This window comes from Clupea harengus, chromosome 16 (genome assembly GCF_900700415.2).
Source record: "Clupea harengus chromosome 16, Ch_v2.0.2, whole genome shotgun sequence".
NCBI lineage: Eukaryota > Metazoa > Chordata > Actinopteri > Clupeiformes > Clupeidae > Clupea > Clupea harengus.
Genome location: NC_045167.1, coordinates 7,385,065 through 7,407,369, shown reverse-complemented (window position 1 = coordinate 7,407,369; position 22,305 = coordinate 7,385,065). Strand labels below are relative to the sequence as shown.

At 44.5% G+C, this 22,305-nt stretch overlaps 1 protein-coding gene across 1 annotated transcript; it reads right to left on the bottom strand.

The window, feature by feature from the left end:
• Positions 1-15,007: 15,007 nt before the first annotated feature.
• LOC122133585 (predicted GPI-anchored protein 58) lies at positions 15,008-18,687 on the bottom strand. The gene is made up of 7 exons (XM_042710068.1): positions 18,412-18,687; positions 18,233-18,267; positions 16,733-16,801; positions 16,569-16,605; positions 16,147-16,328; positions 15,595-15,798; positions 15,008-15,343 (listed from the first exon to the last, which is right to left on the bottom strand). Exons 1-7 carry the CDS (start codon positions 18,442-18,444, stop codon positions 15,208-15,210), a joined length of 696 nt encoding a protein of 231 aa, XP_042566002.1. The 5' UTR covers positions 18,445-18,687; the 3' UTR covers positions 15,008-15,207.
• Between the last annotated feature and the right edge of the window lie 3,618 nt (positions 18,688-22,305).

Here is a 22,305-nt window from a genome sequence, read left to right as displayed (position 1 = left end):
ATGAACTATTTTTTTTTACAAAAACCTATCGATTGTCTATGTATGTGAGTGTGTCTACTACCGGACACTTGAGCACTTCGAGCACTGACTTTCAGTGCTTAGGGCGCCACACTGACAAAACCAGCAGAATTCAGTGCACTGAAAGTACCCGGATGGCGCACTGCAAAACGGGCAAAAAATGCAGTGTGAAACGATGAACACTACTGGCCCAAAACGTGCGCCATCTTGGCTACGTAGCGGAAGAGGAGGAGCCCTCTCGCCAGCTTTTCATTTTATTTCTAAAACAATGGCGGACGAGATGGCTACGGTAGCGCAAGAGGAACCTACAGACCGTACATGTAAGTATCAGCGGTAATTAAACATGGTACTGATATTAAAATGTACTACTAACATGCCATTCTCAGATTAAAGCCAGCGACATGAGTATTTGGTGGCGTTAATGATGTATATGATGTATACCGACTGTTAGCATACCTAGCTAGCTAGGTAGCATTAGATGCCATTGGATCTGCATGGCAGTTATGATAAGCTAGCTGGCTAATCCACCACCCGGTCCTCTTTGCGAGTCCGATGAAGGTGCACTTTTATCGGACACTTTTAGCTTGACGAGCGGGGGCAGGTGGCGGGCTCCAGGCGCTTGTCAGTAATCGGATAGTGTTAAACAACGGCTGTTCTGTTAAACAATCGAAATAGCAATTTTAATAATGGATATGCTCAGTTTAATAACGGGTTAACATGATAACGCAAACGTTTGCCCACACGCCGCCCGATAATTAATACCGTTACGAGATGGCTACGGTAGCTAGCTAGGTAGCATTAGATGCCATTGGATCTGCATGGCAGTTATGATAAGCTAGCTGGCTAATCCACCACCCGGTCCTCTTTGCCAGTGCGGCGCTTTTATCGGACACTTTTAGCTTGACGAGCGGGAAATAATTGTAGCTTTCAATCATTGTTGTGTGTTTTTTATTAATACCGTTACGATAGCTATCGTTACGAGATGGCTACGGTAGCACAAGCGGTAGACCACGAAGCTACAGACCGTAAATGTAAGTATCAGCGGTAATTAAACATTGTACTGGATATGCTCAGTTTAATAACGGGTTAACATGACAATGCGAACGTTTGCCCACACGCCGCCCGATAATTAATACTGTTACGATAGCTATCGTTACGAGATGGCTACGGTAGCTAGCTAGGTAGCATTAGATGCCATTGGATCTGCATGGCAGTTATGATAAGCTAGCTGGCTAATCCACCACCCGGTCCTCTTTGCCAGTGCGGCGCTTTTATCGGACACTTTTAGCTTGACGAGCGGGAAATAATTGTAGCTTTCAATCATTGTTGTGTGTTTTTTATTTTAATGTCGTGGTATTTCACATGTCTAGGGACAGACGAGGACACGAGGGCCTTAATCCCGTGGCGGTCGGTGCACAAATCCCTCTTCACGGGGAAGAGGAACGCCTCCGTGACTGGATTTGAGTAAGTAAAATGACTCATATGGTAGCTAATAGGACTTTACTCTAAATGGTTGCCTTAGTTGCTAACCTTGCAATGATCAATGTGGTCATTACTGTGTCAGGGATGTGGTTGAGGCAAGATGTTAAAGCAGCATATATTTCCACCAGGGTCTTCATAAAGGAGAGCGGGCTTGGGAGGTTGGATCCCAAGCTCGTGAAAAAGAGGTGGGAGAACCTCATCCACAAATATAAGGTCAGATTAAGCCTAGTGTCCAACAAAGCCTAGTCCAATAAAGTATCTTTCTTGATCATAACTTTGCCCCTGTAGAGTAACACACTTGCACAATGTAGAGATGGCATGGCTAGTGAGTATTTACATGCAGTGTACATGTACATGTGTAACAGAGTTAAAAATGTAGTGTATGGTTTTATATGATTTTCGCCAAAATTAAACTGCCTTGTTTAAAAAGTGTGAATGGGAGCCACCTTTGGCCATATGGTGTACTGCAGATCTGATGCGTGTAGTCCAGTGCTGTCTCCCTACCCGATCAGAGAAGCCTATGCTTTTGATCGGGTAGGTTGACTGTACAAAGCACTGTACCTGATATGTTCCCGACTAGCCGTAAACTCCGCTAGCCACGTCCATGCTTTAAATGTACTGTTCAATATAACATGCAGGGATTTAACTGTTTAGTTAAACATGCATTGCAAGTATTATTACGTATTAAGTATGAAGTATGAAGTATTATTATTATTATGACAGCGAATGTTAGCTAGTTTAACCGAACGTTAATTAGCTATCGTTCCATGTGTTCAGACATTCTGTCTGGCGCATTGCTGGCTAGCAAGCGCTGATAGTGTACAATAGGATATTGACGTAGATGTTGCCTATATGTAACGCTTTATATTTTGCTTGTGCAGATGCTGTACGTTCACACCAAAGCCTGATGGCAATGTTTTGATTTATTTTCTAAAGGTATGTGGCTCCATAATGTAAATAGGTTTGAATGAAGTGCTGTAACTCTGTGCACTTAGGCTACAGTTATGCCCATTCCACTGTGTATGGGAAGTTAAAAGTTTTGTACATATTTTCTATTACTGAAGTAATCAGCAGAGAAGCCTATGCTTTTGATCGGATGCTGTACGTTCACACCAAAGCCTGATGGCAATGTTTTGATTTATTTTCTAAAGGAAAATAAAAGAAAGTTCAACAGATTCGCCTCCGTCTCCCCGTTGCTTGACCATCGTTACACATGGATGCAATATATTATGATTAAGGTGATTGTTGTTACTCTTGTTCTTATCTATGTATTGTGCTCAAAGTAATGTAAAGTAATCGTATGGTCAGCCTTCAGTTCAATAACCAATTACCAGATCAGTTGAAGGCGCAATGATGTGCAACTCCAGTTTGGCTGTCTTTTCATCCGCAGGAGCTCAAGAAACCCCGGACGGGTGTGAGCACAGAGGGGGGTGGGGTCACTGCTGCTTCTTGGAAGTGGTATGCACTTATGGATGAGGCACTGGGGACCAGGCCATCTGTGACCCCTCCAGTCCTCTTTGCCTCATCCAGCCGGGAAGTGGCAGGGACCCCCCCCCCCCCCCCCCCCGCTGTGGTCACACCCCTCACAAACAGGAATTTAAGTGGAGCTTCCTCCACATTGTCAACCCCAAAAAGGTGGAGGGTAGACAATGTGGAGGTTGCCAGGGTCATAGAGGAAAATTACAGGAGGATCTCTGAGGCATGGGCGGAGATGGAACAGAGGCAGAGGAGAGCAGAGGAGGCCAGGGTGAGCGAGGCAAGAGAGTTTGCCGAGAGAGAGGAGCGGCGACACAGGGAGGCGGTTGCCTTAGAGGAGAGGAGATTTAACTTTCTCAGAGAGAGTGAGGAGAGGAGAGAAAGAGAGGCAGCCGCCAGAGAGAGGGAGACAGCAGCAGAGAGGAGGGAGACAGCAGCGAGAGAGGGAGACAGCCGCCAGAATGAGTGAGGCAGCTGCCAGAGAGGAGCGCCTCCTCACCCTTTTGGAGAGAATTTCTGGACAAAAATAAAGCCTGGTTACTTAAGATTTATGTACATGTCTGTTTACTAACACTTAACCCGTAGGGGGCTGAGGCCTGTTTTACTTTTCTAGGAAGTCAATAGTGATCACTGAATTACCATACCCTTATCATATGAGTAGCTGTAATTTGCTAATGGGCGGGCTGTTAGGAGCTCATACTGAAATGTGCAAGAGATTAGTTATATTCTTCTTATAAAATGCTTATTTATATTTTAGTTTTAAACTGCATACATTTGAAAAGTAGTCTCTTGTGGAATTTTAGAGGCATATTGACAAAATAATTTGCTAAACAAGTGAAATGGTGATGGTGAAATATTACAAACTCATGAATTGTTTGCCAATTATAGGGCAATTCTGGTGTTCAGAACCCCCTATAAATATTTATTGCATTAATTTAAATGTAGTCATGGTCTGGGACATAGCACTGAATGGCTATCCTTTCTCTGTTTTCTGCCCCAGAGACGTTTCCTGGAGGTGCTGGTGCTGGTTCTGGTGCTGGCTGGTCCTCTGCTGCCCTCCCGACATCTGCATCTGGCTCCAGCAGGTCACCGTTGGTGAGGCAGATGTTGTGGAGCACAGTGCAGCAGACAATGACCTCTGGCACAAACCTCACATCCACCTCCAGGGCCTTCAAGAAGATGGACCGCCATCGCGTCTTCAGTATCCCAAAGGACCTCTCCACAACACACCTCGCCTTTGACAGGCAGCAGTTGTAGTGTGCTTGGAGGTGGTTGCGGATAGGCTGCCTGAAGGGGGTCATGAGGCAGATGGGTTGGGACAGGCAGGGGTAGCCACCATCCCCAAGGATACAGTATCCTGGTGGAGGGTATGACTGCTCATAGTAGATGGGGCTGTTTTTTAGGACCCTGGCATCATGCACTGAGCCTGGGTAGCCCACACACACATCTATAAATTTGCACTTATCATCACAGATGGCCTGCAGCTGGATGGAGTGAAAAAGCTTCCTGTTGAAATAAGAGGCAGCATCCTCCGCTGGGGGCTTTACTCGGATGTGGCAGCCATCAATAGCCCCCACCACTCTGCTGAAGGCTGCTGACCCAGCTAGACGGGCGAAGCGGGCACCTAGGCGTGGGAGTTCCTCTCCTGTAGGGTGGCGGACAACGGTGTACAGGAGCGCAGCGATCTGCCCACTCATCCTGTGCACCAGCCGGTGAACGGTGGCCCGGGGCATGTCGAAGGCCCTGGCCACCACCCGATAGGAGGTGGCGCTGGCAAGCCAAAAAATAAAAACGAGACAGGAGATCTCAGGGCCCCAACCATGGTCACAATCAGTGCCCAGCACAGCCATGAGGGCGTTAAATGACTCTCGGGTGAGCCTGAAGTCCACCCTCATGTCACTGTGGCCATCAAAATACAATGCCAGCAGTGGCATTGCAACATTGATACGGCAGCGCCGCCTGGGACTGGGTGGCTGCTGTAGAGTGTGTGGGGAGGGGAAGGGAAGATTATATTAATATGTAAGTAATTTTATCAATAAAATATTGTCATTGAGGTTTTGTAGTCTTTTATTGTGTTTTCTGATTTATATTAGAATTAACAATAATCAATATGCCTGTGTGTTCAATTGCTAAATGATTCCTGTATCAGGGTAAACTTAACTACAACAGAGATGTGTATAAAAGTACAGTCAGTCAAAGTAGGCCTATTACTGTGTGAATTCAAGCAGATGATGCCTATCATTTCAGTGGATAATTCTTAAAACTAATTGGAATCTAGGGACAAACATATACAGATGTCATGTTTTATTTCCATATGGCGTGTATGTGGATTGCAAAGAAGAAGGCTACTTCTGACAAAGATAATTGAGAATGTAGCATACCTAGCTAGGAGAATTTAATTGCAACTACTACATGAAGCTATGCTGTGAAGGTAAGGCAAAATCACAATTAAATTTACATACCATCTCGAGTGCAGCCAGAAGGCACAGGTTCCTGCCGCGGGTGCGGAGGTATCGCAGTTTCCACATGGGGAGGAGAAAGGGGTAAACAAGGGACAAAAAGAGGGCAAGCAGTGCATTCATTTTGTCAGTTTTAGTTTTGCGGGTGTCGCGAGCAGATTTGCGTACGTCACTCCCGCCTTAATTTCGCGGGTGCCGTGAACAGATTTGCGTCCGTCACTTCCACCAAGTGGTTAACGTAAGTGTTCCATTTGATACAGCACTTATCAGCGATGGAGTGCACTACAGATGTCAGTGCACTGTATGTCAGTGCACTGTATTGCAGTGTACTTCGTAAAGTGTTCGGTAATAGACACGCCCTTTAAATACAAGGTCACGGACATTTCCTCATTATTACGATCATGACTGAGTTGCCAACAATTTGGTTCGTGGGAGATTCTTGGGTTTTCTGGCTTGAGAGCCATGCTCGGGCTCAAGGTGACCCTAACCTATCTTTGCCTGCCAATGTGGAGTGGCTAGGACAGAGAGGTATGCGGTGGGGCCAACTGATCCCCTTGTTGGAGTCCCAGAAAAGGCTTTGGGTCGCACCACAGGTCCTCCTCATTCATGTTGGAGGAAATGACCTGGGGTTCACCAAGGGCTCAGACCTCATCCACAGGGTCAAGTATGACCTTGCGTTGGTGGTGGCTCTGTTCCCTAGTGCCCAGGTTGTGTTCTCCAACATTTGCGAGCGGAGGGTTTGGATGAGGGGGACTTGTGACGCCCCGGGGCGCTTCAACCAGGCGAGGAGTCACGTTAACAAGGCGGTGGATTCCTGCCTTCGGGATATGGGCATGAGCTTCGTGAGGCACACCAACCTCCGTTGCTCTGCCTGTTTTTCGGAGGGACGGGGTTCACCTTAACCCTTTGGGCAACTGCCTGCTCATGGCCAATATAATTGACGTTGTCAAATTGGTCCTTTGAGCCACACAACGGCCCTTTTAAGGGCCACCCCAATAACCAGATACACAGCCTATACGGCTGTGTGTGTGTGTAGGTGGCTATTGTAACGGTTTTCGCAAGCTAGCCAGCTAAAGCTTGGTTAGCTCGTGTAGCTTCCGTTAGCTAAACTAACTAATCATACTGTTGGATGACATTCGCTATGGTTGATTAATAATAATAATAATCATTCAATCTTATATAGCGCTTCTCTAAATACCCGAAGTCGCTTTACAAAGTCGAGAGTCCAGTAGTCATTCATACACAGTCATACCGGTGGTGGTAAGCTACATCAGTAGCCACAGCTACCCTGGGGCAGACTGACAGATTCACGTAGATGTGGTGAGGCAGACGTTTTAACAGTAGGAAACTCGTAAGTCTGATTTAATTATTCGTTTTTTTGCGTGAGGGTACAGTACATTTCTTTTGGCAAAGTGTTATGTAGCTAGCCTACTGTCATTAGCGACTGTGCCCCCAAAACTCATTAGTTGACTGGCCATCTCGTTAGCGAATAGCAATTCCTCCCTTCTGTTGCTGTAACATCTAACTTAGCTACCTTGACCAATCTTTCTCATGGAGGGAACTGCCCTCGCTCTCACACTTGCCCTATCACTCTCTCTCTTTCTGACTGTAAAAGCATTGTTATTCACAAGATCATCCTGGTTAGAGAAAAAAAATGAATCACCTGTCATTTTAAAAATGTTTGACTCATTCGTGTTATCAATTCTGACAGTATAACTTAGCTGCCATTTGCTAGCTAGCCAAGTAAATAAACATGATGCTGACGGTGCGTTGTAAAAAACAATTTATTAATGCCGCTGTTATAGGGGGCAAGGGCAGAAGATTTGTGGTCCATTCTCCGTCCATCATTACTCTTCGTATGGTAGAGAATGACTTCTGGTCGGGTTTACCCAACCAAGCCTCGTTTATGTTTCCAATATGGCCGCTTTTCTGTTAGCCATATCTGATATGCAGCAGGTACTAAAGCTAGCTTTGTTTATGGTTTCCTTGGCAACAGGAGCCGTCTCTGAATAATTCACTTTTCTGTTGGCCATTTCTGATATGCAGCACATAAAGGTATGAGAACGGAGTGCAAAGAAAACAGTGCATGGTCTTGGTCACGCATATTTCAAATTGTGTATGTGTTCAATAATTTGTATATCTAAATGTGTATGTTTGCCTGCAATAAAAATATATAAAAAGCAGGTGTTTGATGGTTGTTTACATTTGTCTTCTGTCAGTAGTTTGATTTGTATGCTAGGCTATTTGCAGCTTCTGTTCCATTTTTCTCAATGATGGTCAGTTATTAGATTTATTTTCAGTATTTCAAAGTGAATGAGCTGTGGGAGCTCAAGAACAGTGAGCGTCTAGCAGCAATTATCATAGACATACATGTATGTATATAGTGCAGGATGTGCGCAGAAAACGAGGTCTTTATTTCTCTTACAACAAACGGATGATCCAAAAACATAGGAGATCCGTAACCCGACCTATTTCCGCCCCAGCTATTAAAAAAGTGACAAACTGTTAAAAACATTTATCGATCGAAAAATCTTGAATCAATCAATCAATCTTACCTATTTCATTAGTGGTGGGTGTCTAGATTACGACTGGTAACTTGTTTGGATTTGAAATGAAACGTGTTTTCCGTTTTTTTCCCGTTGTGTAGACCAACACGCAAAATTAGCTGATACAGGTGGGTGTACCCATTTCCAGCCTTTCGTGATTTACCTGTGATACGTGTGGTGTAAGGAGATTAGCCAAAAATTAGCAAAACCTTACCGATATGATCAAGTATGATCTTTATCAGGACCCATAACCTCTCGTGAACATCTCCTAACTCGGTCGTCAGCTGTCGTCTCTGCGATTAGGAGGAAACCCCTCAATTTAGAGAGGGAGAGAGGTCTCGTGTCGGTTAAAAACTCTATGACCCTCACAAATTCTCGTTGCGAAATCGACTTAGTTCAATACAACGCTGTCTAGTACACTAAATAACGGTGTACAACTGCAATTTTTGGCACACATACAAGTTAAATACCCCTTTTGGGTAGGACATATGTTGTTTAAAATCGGTTATCCTGGTTGACACAGAAGTCAATATTAAGTAACACATACCCGCTTGAGGCTGTCGTTACGATACTAGTTCGGCAGAAAGTAGTAACCGGGCGGCTTCAGGCAAACCTACATAACCCAGTAATATGCCTACGGACCCTGGTATTAAACGTCATTGTAGAGCACCAATTTTTTTAAAGCTGTTATTTTAAGGTAAAACTGCTAATCCTAACCCTGAAGCACAATTCCTACATAATGCCACTTTAACAATGTAAGGGTAGAAAAAAATCAGTTGACGTCGTCCGCCTACGTCAGTACGTCGAGTGTCACGCGAACGTTGAGCACAGGCGACTTTTCGCTCAAGTATAAATGCAGCAGCCTGACCGACACTTTTTTTTGTTTTTGTCGGCGACATAAATATAAATTAAGCTTTAAGCGACTCTTAATTTTTGTGGGCAACCATTTCAAGTGTCAGCGACCTAAATATAAATCAAGCTTTAGCCTTCAGAAGCCTGGCTAGTGGGTAACGTGTTAGCTAGCTAGCTACCTGGCTGACAAGTTTATAATACAGGGCTTGAATTTCAGTTACAAAACTGCAATATTTCGCATTACAGATTCCACCCTGATTACCCATTTATTTTCCCGTCGGTGATTTGTCTCCTTTACAACGTCTTTGCTTACATCAACATAAGTGTAGCAGTTGACCGTGATCAGCTAATCACGAGTTCCGCATGACCTCAGGCTGCAACCTAACCAGCTAGCCCAAGTCCTAGCACTTTGTATCTGAAGAGACGCAGGTCGATCAATGTTGAGCAAAGCACAGTTACTGTTACCTGCACAAACCCGCACTCGCAGGAGAGGTTCTAAAGGCTAAAATAATCAGTTAAAATGTTTGGTAATTCGTGGAGAAACATCTGGTTTAATTTATTCAACAGATCACATCCTAAGGTACAGGATGTACTAACTTCGTGGTTGTTGTAACTCGTGATTTGCCTCGACTCACCTTGTGACTCGACTCGTGACACATTAAGCTTAGTGACATTTCGCTGATAACAGATACGTACAGACATATTTTAGAGATATAATGACTGCAAAGACTACACACACGTGCATTTTAATGGAGACTATAGAATGCGGAGTCTCAAGCAGTTGTTTAACTGCAACGTGCGTTATTTTGTCGATTTTCCTAATCCCTACTGATTCTCTCAGGGATATAATTGTTTTTAAACCAGAGCTTGCAAAAATGCTAATCCGCATATTTAATTACGACGTCCACTCCCACACTATACATTTTTTATGTACAAAGTGTGCTGGAGTGTAATTACGAATGGACATGGGTATACTGTAGAAGATAATATCAACAAGTACCTTATCTAGTATCCAAGCCCTTCATTTAACGTTAATGGTTAGCCTATCAGCCAGTGTTAATTTTGTCAACGAACGGTTTTCCCTAGACTAAAACGTGAGGACGACGAGAAATACGTGAATCTCATTAAACAAATTGACGACACGAGAACAACAGAAAAACGTATGTACAGTCAGCATTGAGATTTCAAAATTACATTAATTAACAAGGCTGTCAGTTCATGACAGTCCGATTGCTATGGTCTCCTGTTCATAGCGTATCTTCCCTCGTGATTCGGTGTAGTCAGTCAGTGGCTGCTGAACCGGAGAGACGGGCTATCTTACCTAGCTAGAGGTACAGGAACAGTACAAACTATCAACATGGATGAGCTGATGGCCATTGAGGCACGCACAACTGGTGGTGATATCGATTGGGTATACAAGACAATTGGGTAACGGGTGTAACATAACCTTTAGGTTGGTATCGATGGCTAAACTGGCTGTGATACAAATGACAGGTGGATGTGTAACATTAGCCTTGCTCTTTTTAAATAGCAGATCATAGTAGATTTGCAAAAAGCTACAGAGCACACTATAAGTGGTCAGAAACAACTGAAGTTCACTTCATAACACATTGTGTATGTCAAAAACTTCTATTTGGAGGTCAGCCAAGAGCTTAGCTGACGTCGGTTAGCCAGCTAACTAATGTTAGCTACCTGGCAAAATTAGACAAATGTAGGCTGGGTTGCACCAACAAGGATTAACTCTGTCTATGTCTAAACATAGGTTGGTCTTTTAATCCAGTTGCACCAAACTTTAACCCTGGGTAAATCTAACCCTTTGGCAATCTCTGTTTAATTTCCATTTAAATCAAGATTAAATTCAAATCTGTTGCACCAGTCATTTTAAACCTGGATTAGCAGTTATATTTAAACCACCCCTGGAGGAGGTTAATCTTCGCTTTATTGACAACATAGCTGCATATCTTCGCTGGATGGGGTTAGAGGAAAGAGTTCCTCGCAGGAAAATTAGAGATAGAACCCAATTGAATTTTATGACAACAGCGAGTTTTCACAGCGGTATAGATTCATAAAGGAATTTTGCTGTGCCACCACTTCTCCAGCTCCTAGTAGCTTTGCGATTTTATGCTACAGGGTGTTTTCAGGTGGTTGATGACCAGTGTTGCCAACTTCTCTGTAAGGAAAGTAGCTGTAAGCTCTCCCAAAAGTAGCTAGATGATGTAATCAACTAATTTGCATAATATGCAAATAAGATGAGCATGCGCACAATATGCAATTATGAGAGAGGTAAAATATGCACGCAAATATATTTTTCCCGCAAATACAAAGTAATCTAATATATTGCTGCTATCTAGTCAGACTGGCCGTGCAGGCGCTGTGTGAGTGGAGAGGAGAAGACGACAGCCCTCACTGTACTCAGCTCTCAGTGAGATCGGTTGTAACGTGAACTGCAGAACGGGATATGTGAGATGCTTTTTCAGTGCTTTGTCAACACAATAATCCACCAAATGACAAAAAAAAGTCGCTAGATTTGTCGCTAGTCGCTTTTTGCTAATTAAGTCGCCAAGGGGGTCTGGAAAGTCGCCAGATATAGTGACGAAGTCGCTAAATTGGCAACACTGCAACCCAGCCGTAGTTGGTTACAGTCATGGCTTTATATAACATGGTTCAATCAGTTTTGATTGGTCCTTGACTCCTCGCGTTAGACACCCTGTTGAGATAGCATTTTACCTCGTTTCAAATTGATTGTGGTGGACACTCACTAGCTAACCAAGATAATTGTGCTAGTGTGGGTATCAAACTTACTAGAGACTTCTCTGACACTATTTTGCTAGTCTATTTTGAATCGTTTGCTCATCCTGCCCATTAGTTTGTGGATGTTCTGTTCCCGCTTTTTGTAGTTCTAGTCTAGCTTTCTCCTTCTTAATTTCCATCTGTTTTTTTAGCATAGGCCACCTTGGTAAATGCGGCTTCAGCCAGTGTTGCCAACTTCTCTGTAAGGAAAGTAGCCGTTAGCCCTCCCAAAAGTCGCTAGATGACGTAATCAGCTAATTTGCAGAATATTCAAAGTGAATGCCACAGGACATCAGGGCCTCGTTCGTCGTAAGTGCTTAAGTTAAGTCGATCAATTGATACATTAGCCAGTTTGAATTACCGAGATGATTGAGGACAGGATATATCGCTTCGTCCTAGGCTGATCTGCGGTCAAATCATGTTGTTAATTTGAACCAGACTAAACTTATCAGGGCAATTGCGCGTGACCCGTCCTACTTCAAAAGGGGGAAGGGTCGATAACCAAAACCATTTTTAACGGTACAATGGCTACTAAACTCAGAGAAAGAGCCTCTTTTCTTCTCCGCTGGCGAGCAGGAGATGATCATGAACGCTTGTGAAGAATACAAGACAATAATCATGGCAAAATCCAACACCGCCAGCACTGTGAGAGCTAGACAAGAAGCTGTGTATGGGAGATATCTATGTATGTTCAAACTATGACAAGTGTGACTGGTACAGTGGGTAGAGAGGTCGGTTAGTAGTTGCAAGGTTGCTAGTTCGATTCCCCTCACCTCCTTGTAGTTTTACATTTCCTTGTAAGTCGCTTTGAATAAAAGCGTCTGCTAAATGACTAAATGCAAATGTATTAATAAGAAATTAAATAAATTAATTGTGTGTATTTCTATCATGGTGTACTAATAACACTGTCATATAATTATGAGTGCGTTGTTCTCCGCATCGCAGACACTACAAAAATGTACCACTCGCAAAAAAACGCAAGGCAGTCAATGCTCGGCTGTTGTGTGTGGTGTTTGCATTAAATGGCTCGAGAAGGTCTTCTAAAAGAAATTATTCCTTGTCGGTTGAATCGGTAGTGCTAATACAAGAAATCGTCATGATGGAATAATGGATCTTGGCGATCGCGAAGAACTCTCTCCCTATGAAGTGCCAATCTAACTAATATCGCTCCTTGGTCAATGGGATGTCTCCTTTTTCCGGGGGTGTGACAAGCTTATCCAGCTTCACTTAAATTAGCCTGCACTGGAGCAGGTTGGAGCTAATTGATGTGTTGCTATGGTGATTTATCCAAAGTTGCTTCCACGAACCAAAAGGAGAGACTTATATTATCTCATCCTGAAAATTCTCGGTAACTCGGTAAACGAGCTACGACGAACGGGGCCCTGCTCAGGTGTCGCTATTGTGAGCCAACGAGTACCGCAACCTGACATACCCCAACCTCCAGCAGCTCAGTTTCAATGGTGTGGGTCAGATCATGACTCTGGAGGAAGGCCACCACCATAAGTGCTTAAGTGGAGGCAGTCAAACTTACTGAGGCAGAGTGTAGAAACCACACCTCAGGCTCGACACCTGACACCCATACTACTCACACCTGTACTCAACTTTTAACTTCTGTGGACACAAACACATGTGACAAACCAGTTTGTGTGTGTGAGAGAGAGAGCATGTAAGTGTGTGTCATGAATACATTGTGTGTATTGAGATTGACTGTTAGGAACGTACGTTGAAGTAGAGTTCTAGGCTGCTTTGGACTGTGCCCTGCGCAACCATTTAGAGGGAGAGGTAGATGGAGATCTCCTCCCTCCTGCTCTAAACTCCACAGCTGCTCAACAAACAAAAACACACATGAGGGCTACAGGTCAATGCTTCACACACAGGAATAATGTCTGTAGATCTGCCCTTATATCAGCCTGACTGACCTCCTGCAAGATCGTATGTGCTGGAGCTGGAAGGAGAGCAGAGTGTCCACTGGGCACTGATGAACAGAAATGCACATCCACACACATATTTTACATACGTTGAGCCTTGCAATGATATGGCTTACAATGTCATCAAAAGCTGTATACATGAAAATTGATTAAGTTCATAGTATCTGATTTCATGTGTGTGTTTTCTCACTTTCTGTGAGTTCCCCTTGAATTCTTGGTTGCGCAGGGCGATGCAGTCCGTCAGCTCCATCAGCACTGCCGCCTTCAGCTCCCTTCCGTGGATGCCCTCAGGCCCAAGAGACACACAAAGGAGCTATGTAGAGAGGGAGGTGGGGTAAGGGGAGTGTTTATGAGTGCATGTGTGTGTGAGTATATGAGTACTTACCTGAGGCGCAGTGCTGAGGGTTCCTGCCTCCATGACTGGAGGAAGGCCGTCAGTTGGTCAAAGGCCTGCTGAAACGCACCAGCATCCTGGAGGACAGAGAAGGGGGGAGAAGAGAGCCTGGCATGCATTTCTGATGTGTCTTCAGTTCCCAATTTCAATGAGTTTAGTCTTGATCCTGTGACACTACATGCACCATAAAAATGCTAAGTGTCCTTTGAGAGCAGCCATCCGTTTTCACCGTTTTCTTTCATCGTTTCATCATCAGCGGAAATTTGTGTTGCTGGTGGGGTAGCTCCGCCCATAACCTCTGTGACATTGGTGGTACCCTGTTTTCTCGTGTGTTTTTCATGAGGTTCACGTGTCTTCTTTATCTGTAAGTGCTTAAGTGGAGGAAGTCAAACTTACTGAGGCAGAGTGTAGAAACCACACCTCAGGCTCGACACCTGACACCCACACTACTCACACCTGTACTCAACTTTTAACTTCTGTAGACACAAACACATGTGACAAACCAGTTTGTGTGTGTGAGAGAGAGAGCATGTAAGTGTGTGTCATGAGTATATTGTGTGTATAGAGATTGAGATTGACTGTTAGGAACGTACGTTGAAGTAGAGCTCTAGGCTGCTTTGGACTGTGCCCTGCGCAACCATTTAGAGGGAGCGGTAGGTGGAGATCTCCTCCCTCCTGCTCTCAACTCCACAGCTGCTCAACAAACAGAAACACACAATTCACACATGAGGGCTACCGATAAATGCTCAACACACAGGAATAATGTCTGTAGATCTGCCCTTATATCAGCCTGACTGACCTCCTGCAAGATCTTATGTGCTGGAACTGGAAGGAGAGCAGAGTGTCCACTGGGCACTGATAGGACACATCCCCCATCTGGAGGGTGTGCCCAATGACCCTGAGGCCCAGAAGACACTCCGAGAGGAGCTCACGGGTGTCCTGCACACACACACACGTACATATGACAAATATATAGATGCATACCTACATTGGTTACATACGTTGAGCCATGCAATGGTATGGCTTAAAATGTCCTCAAAAGCAGCCTACATGGTTACGTTTACAGCATCTGATTTCATGTGTGTGTTTTGTCAAGTTCTGTGAGTTCCCCTCGAATTCATGGTTGCGCAGGGCGATGCAGTCCTTCAGCACCCTGTCCGTGGATGTCCTCAGGCCCAAGAGACACACAAAGGAGCTATGTAGAGAGGGAGGGGGGTGAGGGGAGTGTTTATGAGTGCGTGTGTGTGTGAGTATATGAGTACTTACCTGAGGCGCAGTGCTGAGGGCTCCTGCCTCCATGTCTCCTCCTGCAGGAGCAGCTGGATGCAGAGGGGCTGCAGAGCGAACAGACACTGCAGGGTGGAGTTGATATAGCAGGTCTGTCCGAGGTTAGGCAGCCTGAGAGAGAGGAAAATAAACCAGAAAGTCAAACACAAACTGCCAAGAGCTACTCAAGCAAGCATCATGCATGCACATAAACACTGCCTAAGTGAAGACACATCAAATGTAACCTCTGCTTGACTTCAATATATGTTCAATATATATAAATACATATATATATATATATGCTGGACAGACATACTGAATGTGAACACACACATCACTCCTCTAGGTGGTTTAAAGTGAGAAAGGTGATCTGGGTGACTTACCCCCTGCACTTCAACTGCTGAGCCGGGAGAACATGCGGCTTTCTCTCTGGGGCCTCCGGGGCAATGAGGAGGGCCACAGGGGGTGTCCTGGCCCTACTCTTTGGGGCCTCCGGGGCAATGAGGAGGGCTACAGGGGCTGACCTGGCCCTCTTTTTACGGCCCCTTGATGGGGACCGGCTCTCCTCCACGAGTTGGACCATTAACCTGTACAAACACAGTTTGGAAGTGAGTGTAGGTAAACCTAGCACTCAAGTTGATGCTAAAAGAATGTGATGTGGGACTGGATGCAGTGTGGGGTTAGTCTGGTCTGTGGGGCTGCAGCTGGATCTTGCGGTGTTTCTATATGACATTTACGAGTGTATATAAGCTCATAAAGGTGTGATATGGGAACAAAGACTGCAGCTGGATCTTATAGTGAATCTATATGATGTTTCTGTCTGTGGTGTGACAGTAGCTATGACAACATGAGGAACAGCAGTATGGGGTGGTGAGGCAGCATTAGGGAAGTTAGTGAGGGCACATATGTGTGTCGTGTCCTGAATCAGCACTCACTGGTCCAGGAGGTCACAGCCTTTTGGGGTGTCCGGGCTGGGGACCTCCTCTCCTTGGGGTGCCCCGGGAGATGGGGTTTCTGGGGAGGCCGGGGTGACCAGTGTGGAGGACTCCAGGGTAGCTAGGGTGACTAGAGGGCCTGGGGTGTCCAGACAGGGAACCACCTTTACTGTGCTGGAGATCTGGTGAAATGGAAAAACACTCCTTGCTGAGTTTGGCTTTTAACCTTAAAGTGTCTACATTCCACAAACAAATATAAGTTCATGTAAGTTTAATTCTCTAACAGTCTTATGTGTCACACAAAATAGTTGAGCCAAACTTTGATTATAAACTGCTAATTAGATGACTGTAACTAAAGTGAAGATTGCTCCTGCAGATGCAGGTGTAATAGAAGGAAAGTCCATCTATGTTGCCATGGTTACCTGAGGGACGTCCCCTGACACAGGGCTTGGCTCCAGGCTGTCCAGAATAAAGGAAGACATGAGAACTTTAGTCAGCACACACACACACACACACAGCAACATGCATACAGACACACGCTCAGAATCCCACAGAATCAGATTCACTCGCACTGGTGTACTCTTACATCGCAGGTATACCAGCATCCCCAGTCTTGTTTTTTCTAAATAATCTCCTCAGCCAGTGACGAGGCCTCCTGTGTGAGAGATTAGAGAGATGAGAGGACTAACAAGACTTTTGGTCAACCTCAATTCAATGTTATTCATAATATCAGAATCAGAATCATCTTTATTGGCCAAGTACATTTCCACATACAAGGAATTTTTCCTGGGTTTAATTGCTCTCAATGTACTTAAACTGAAAAATATGCATGCAACAGTTTAGGATAATAAATAAATATCATATATAATATAATAATTAAATATAATAATCTGTCAACTGTTCACTGACGGCAAGGGGGAAAAAACTGTTCTTGTGTCTGGTGGTTTTTGTGTACATAGTTCTGTAGCGCCTGCCACAGGGGAGGAGCTGGAACAGATTATGTCCAGGGTGTGAGGGGTCTGCAATGATTTTCCCTGCCCGTTTCCTGGCTCTGGATGTGTACAGGTCCTGAATGGTGGGCAGGTCGGCACCAATAATCCTTTCTGCAGACCTGACTGTCCGTTGTAATCTGTTCCTGTCTAGTTTAGTGGCCGAACCAAACCAGACAGTAATGGATGAGCAGAGAACAGACTCAATAACTGCAGTGGAAAACTGGATCAGCAGCTCCTAAGGCAGGTTGTACTTCCTGAGCTGGCGCAGGAAGTACATCCTCTGCTGGGCCTTTTTGAGGACTGTATTGATGTTTGGCTCCCACTTCAGGTTCTGGGAGATTGAGGAACCCAGAAACCTGAAGGATTCCACAGCAGACACAGTGCTGTTCAGTATGGTGAGGGGGGGCTCCTCCTGAAGTCCACTATAATCTCCACAGTTTTGAGCGAGTTCAACTCCAGGTTGTAGCGACTGCACCACCGGGCCAGATGTTCAACTTCCCTCCTGTATGCAGACTCATCTCCATCTCGGATGAGGCCGATGATTGTTGTGTCGTCTGCAAATTTCAGGAGCTGAACAGACGGGTCTCCTGAGGTGCAGTCATTTGTGTACAGAGAAAAGAGCAGTGGGGAGAGCACACATCCCTGGGGGGCACCAGTGCTGACTGTCCGGGTGCTGGATGTAATTTCACCCAGCCTCACCTGCTGCTTCCTATCTGTCAGGAAGTTCGTAATCCACTGACAGGTGGTGGCGGGCACAGTGAGCTGGGTGAGTTTGGTGAGGAGGACTTCTGGCATGATGGTGTTGAACGCCGAGCTGAAGTCCAAAAACAGCATCCTTGCATACGTCCCTGGGGAGTCGAGGTGTTGCAGGATGTAGTGCAGTCCCATGTTTACTGCATCTTCCACTGACCTATTAGCCCGGTAGGCAAACTGCAGAGGGTCCAGCAGGGGGCCAGTGATGACCTTCAGGTGGGACAACACCAGTCTCTCAAAGGACTTCATGACCACAGACAATATTATTCTTAGTTTTGTTTTACATAGTACCATTACCATCCACTTCACCAATACATAAACACAGACACACAACAGTTTACCTCTCCAAGCATTGCTCTGCCTGGACTTTCTTCCTCTGGTTAAAAAGGATGGACATATCAGCATTCATTTATAATAATTATAATAAAATTAAAAACCAATGATTTGATACAAAGGTCATCATTATTATTATTATTGCTATTATTAGCCTATTATTATTATTATTGTGGTTTTCTTTTACCTTCCTCAGAGGAATACAAGGACAGCAAAGCATCTTTATACACTGTAGTGGTCACCTCAATCACAAATCCAATTGACCTATGGCAAAGCCCCGCCCCTCGAACGCAGACGAGCCAATGGCAGTTTAGTAACAACTGCACTCGGACATCTTGAGTTTACAACTCCATAGAGTAGCATTAGAAACCGTGATTCTTCACTTGTTTTATGGGGTTTGTTGTAATGTAAATTGAACAAAAATGGTCAAACGATGTGCATGGGGTAGATACAACACTTATACGAGATATCATGAGAGGATAGGCAATGGGGTATATTTTATCCCATTTCCCAAACTAAAACAAGGCAGGGCCAAATGTCTCCGGTGGATTAAGTTGTGTGGCAGACCACACAGTCAACTCTACGTTCATTAGCTATCTGCCATAGTCTTGTTAGGTTGGAAATGTCCTCTGCTAAAGCAATCAACTAAGCCTACATGATCATAGGCATACTCATTATTCACATTATTGTCATTGATAGTACCGGCTTACTTTCACTAACTGATGTTATCCTAGGCTTAGGCAAGTTATCTCTGGCTAAAACGGTTAAAACTAGCTAACGTTAACGTTAGCTATTTACTAGCTGCGCTAGCGTAGCTATGTCAGCTATCGGACAGTTTGTTAAAAATCAGCCATTCTATTAAACAATCGATATGCACAACAATACATAAGTTTAATAATGAATTAACATGACAACGTGAACATTTGCCGATAACACACGCATGCCGGGTTACGATAGCTAGCTAGACAGTTAGGACACTGTCCTGTCAGGGGCAGGTTAATGTTAGTTATAATAAAAGTAGGTCTACATCTCAGTGCCTCTCCAGATTAGTTAAATGAACTGAAGGTAAATTAATGTAATCTTTCCCTGCGGTGTATGAACAATGCTGGTATTGGATGTATTTATCTGCAATCGTGATGACCGTGAGATGAGGCTTCTCCCTCTTGCATAGTGATCTGTACATTTTCGCCTCAAATTTAAGCTTGTTATCCACCATATCTAGTTTTAAATTGTATACATATCCCTCCATTGCATAATGAAGTCCCTTTTGAAGGCTTCTAGACGAAATCAGGTTGTCTCCAAAAGTTGTCTAGAGCCTCTTGGGATATCGTTTTGATACTGATAGCTGCCATTGTAAACTCTAGTAAGCTCCGATAACTTGTCCGAGTTAGCAACAGTAACTAAGGGGGGCGGGGCTTAGCCATAGGTCAATTATGAATCGATGTCAAACTCCAGACCCTTTTATACTCGCGCTATGGCAAATGTATGACACGGCAATCAGTCTTTGTGACGTAATGACAACACATAGGCAAACTCCAGTCAAAGACCTACCGTGGGCATTCTGAACCAAATTAATATTCTTCAAGGATATCGTTCCCCATAATTACAATGTAGACCAATAGACTGCTTCCGTGTCGTTTCACATGGGACTGAAGGCAGAAAGTCTTTGCCTCCCTTAGACTTACTTACATGCAAAAAAATCCATGACTTTCTCAATGTTATTAAAATAACTTAACAATGTATATATAATGTCAGCGTATTTTTTTAGTACACTGTAGCGGTGACATAACCTTGGCCCTACTACAAAATATATTTCCACCAACATGATCACATGAGTCACTATGGAGATTTACTTTAACTAGGGTTTTCGCCCATAAAGACTGGTCACTGAAGCCGTGTATCGACCAGATATGATTTAATATAATCTGCCAGATCGTGAAATAACATGTGTTTATTTTGCTTGAAATAATAATAATAATAATAATGGATTTTATTTGTATAGCACACTTTAAAATACAAAGAAATCTCGAGGTGCTTAACATAGTATAGACAGTCACAACAACAATAATACAAAGTAATAGAAGTGCTAATGAAGTGCAGAAAATAGGATAATATAATATACCAAAAAAGGTAATAAATAAATTTAAAATAATTAATAAGATTATAATGATCGAATAATATGTATTAAAAACAGAGTAATTTTGGACAGAGCAATTAAAACAATGCATTCTAATAACAACACAGAAAATAAACTAAAACAAAGACCAGGACTTTAGGTGAAGGCAGAGATAAATAAATGGGTTTTGAGGTATGATTTAAAAGCAGTGAGGGAATCTAAGGCCCTAATGTTCTCCGGGAGCTTGTTCCAGAGTCGTGGCCCCAGTGAGGAGAAGGCACGATCTCCCATTTTAGTCAATTTTGTCCGGGGAACTGCAAGGAGGTTTGAGTTTCCGGACCTGTGTGTCCTTGATGTGAAATGAGGGGTGAGGAGGTCCTGGAGGTAGGTTGGGCCGGTAGTGTTTATGGCCTTGTGAACTAGGAGAAGGACTTTGAAAATGATTCTTTGATTGATTGGAAGCCAGTGGAGGGAGTAGAGGACTGGGGTGATGTGTTCTGATTTCCTTGTCCGAGTGAGAACCCGGGCAGCACTGTTCTGAACATACTGCAGCCCCTGAATGGTTTTCGCTGGTAGACCTGCCAGCAGAGAGTTGCAGTAGTCAAGGCAGGAGCTGATGAATGTGTGCACCAGCTTTTCTGCAGCATGTTTCGGTAGAGAGGGTCTCAGCCTAGAGATGTTTCTCAGGTGGTAAAATGAAGTTTGGTAGATGGATTTAATGTGTTCATCAAAGGACAATAATGAGTCCAGCTTGACACCCAGGTTTGTGACGAGTGAGGAGAGAGGGGTGGGGTGACCATTTATGGTGATGTGGGTGATGCTGGCCTTTTTAGTTTGATAAGGGGTGCCAATAAGAATGGCCTCTGACTTGCTGCCATTGAGCTGAAGGGAGTTGTTGCTCATCCAGCGCTGGATGTCATCCAGGCATTTAGTAGTCCGGGAAAGAGCCAGGTGTTGTCAGGTGCAGTTCGGAGGTAAATTTGGGTATCGTCAGCATAAGAGTGGAATTCCATGTTATGGCTTCGTAGTATATTTCCCAGGGGCAGCATGTAAATTAAAAAGAGCAGAGGCCCCAGGACTGACCCCTGGGGGACACCAGAGGTAACACATCTAACGCTGGAGGTGAGATTGCAGAGGGCAACATATTCCTGGCGTCCTGTGAGGTAAGAATGAAAGAAGTCGAGGGCAGTGCCTGTAATTCCCACCTCCTGGAGGCGCCGATACAGGATGTTATGGTCCACCGTGTCGAAAGCAGCACTTAAATCCAGCAATATAAGTAAACTGGGGGAGCCAGAGTCTGACGATCTTAGGAGGTCATTTAGAACCCTCACCAGAGCAGTTTCAGTGCTATGGGATGGTCTGAAACCGGACTGGAATGATTCATAAAGGTGGTGGGAGTGGAGATGGTCATGAAGCTGGAGGGTGACGACCTTTTCCAAGACCTTTGCTAAGAAGGGCAGGTTTGAGATGGGACGGTAGTTGGAGAGGTCCTCAGGATCAAGATTGTGCTTTTTGAGCACAGGTTTGATAGCTGCCAGTTTAAGGGAGGGGGGTACTTCACCAGAAGACAGGGACCTGTTTATTATGTAGGTTGCATTGGGGATGATGGCTGATAGACACGCTTTCAATAGTGATGTGGGGATGGGGTCCAAAGAGCTGGTGGAGGAGTTCATTTTTAAAACAATGCTGGAGAGCTCAGGTTGAGTGACCTCAGCAAAGTGATCAAGGGCAGGGCCATCATGGGGGGCATGATCAGGGTGAGGGTCAGGTTGGTTGGGGGTGATGTTGTGCCTGATGTTTTCAACCTTTGTTTTAAAGAAGTCCATAAAGCGGTTGCAGTCATCAGAGGAGGGAGTAGTGGTGGAGGAGCTGCAGGGCTTGAGCATCTGATGTATTGTAGAGAACAGGTGCCTGGGATTTCTATGGCCAGAGTCAATGAGAGTGGAGTAGTAAGAGGCCCTGTTA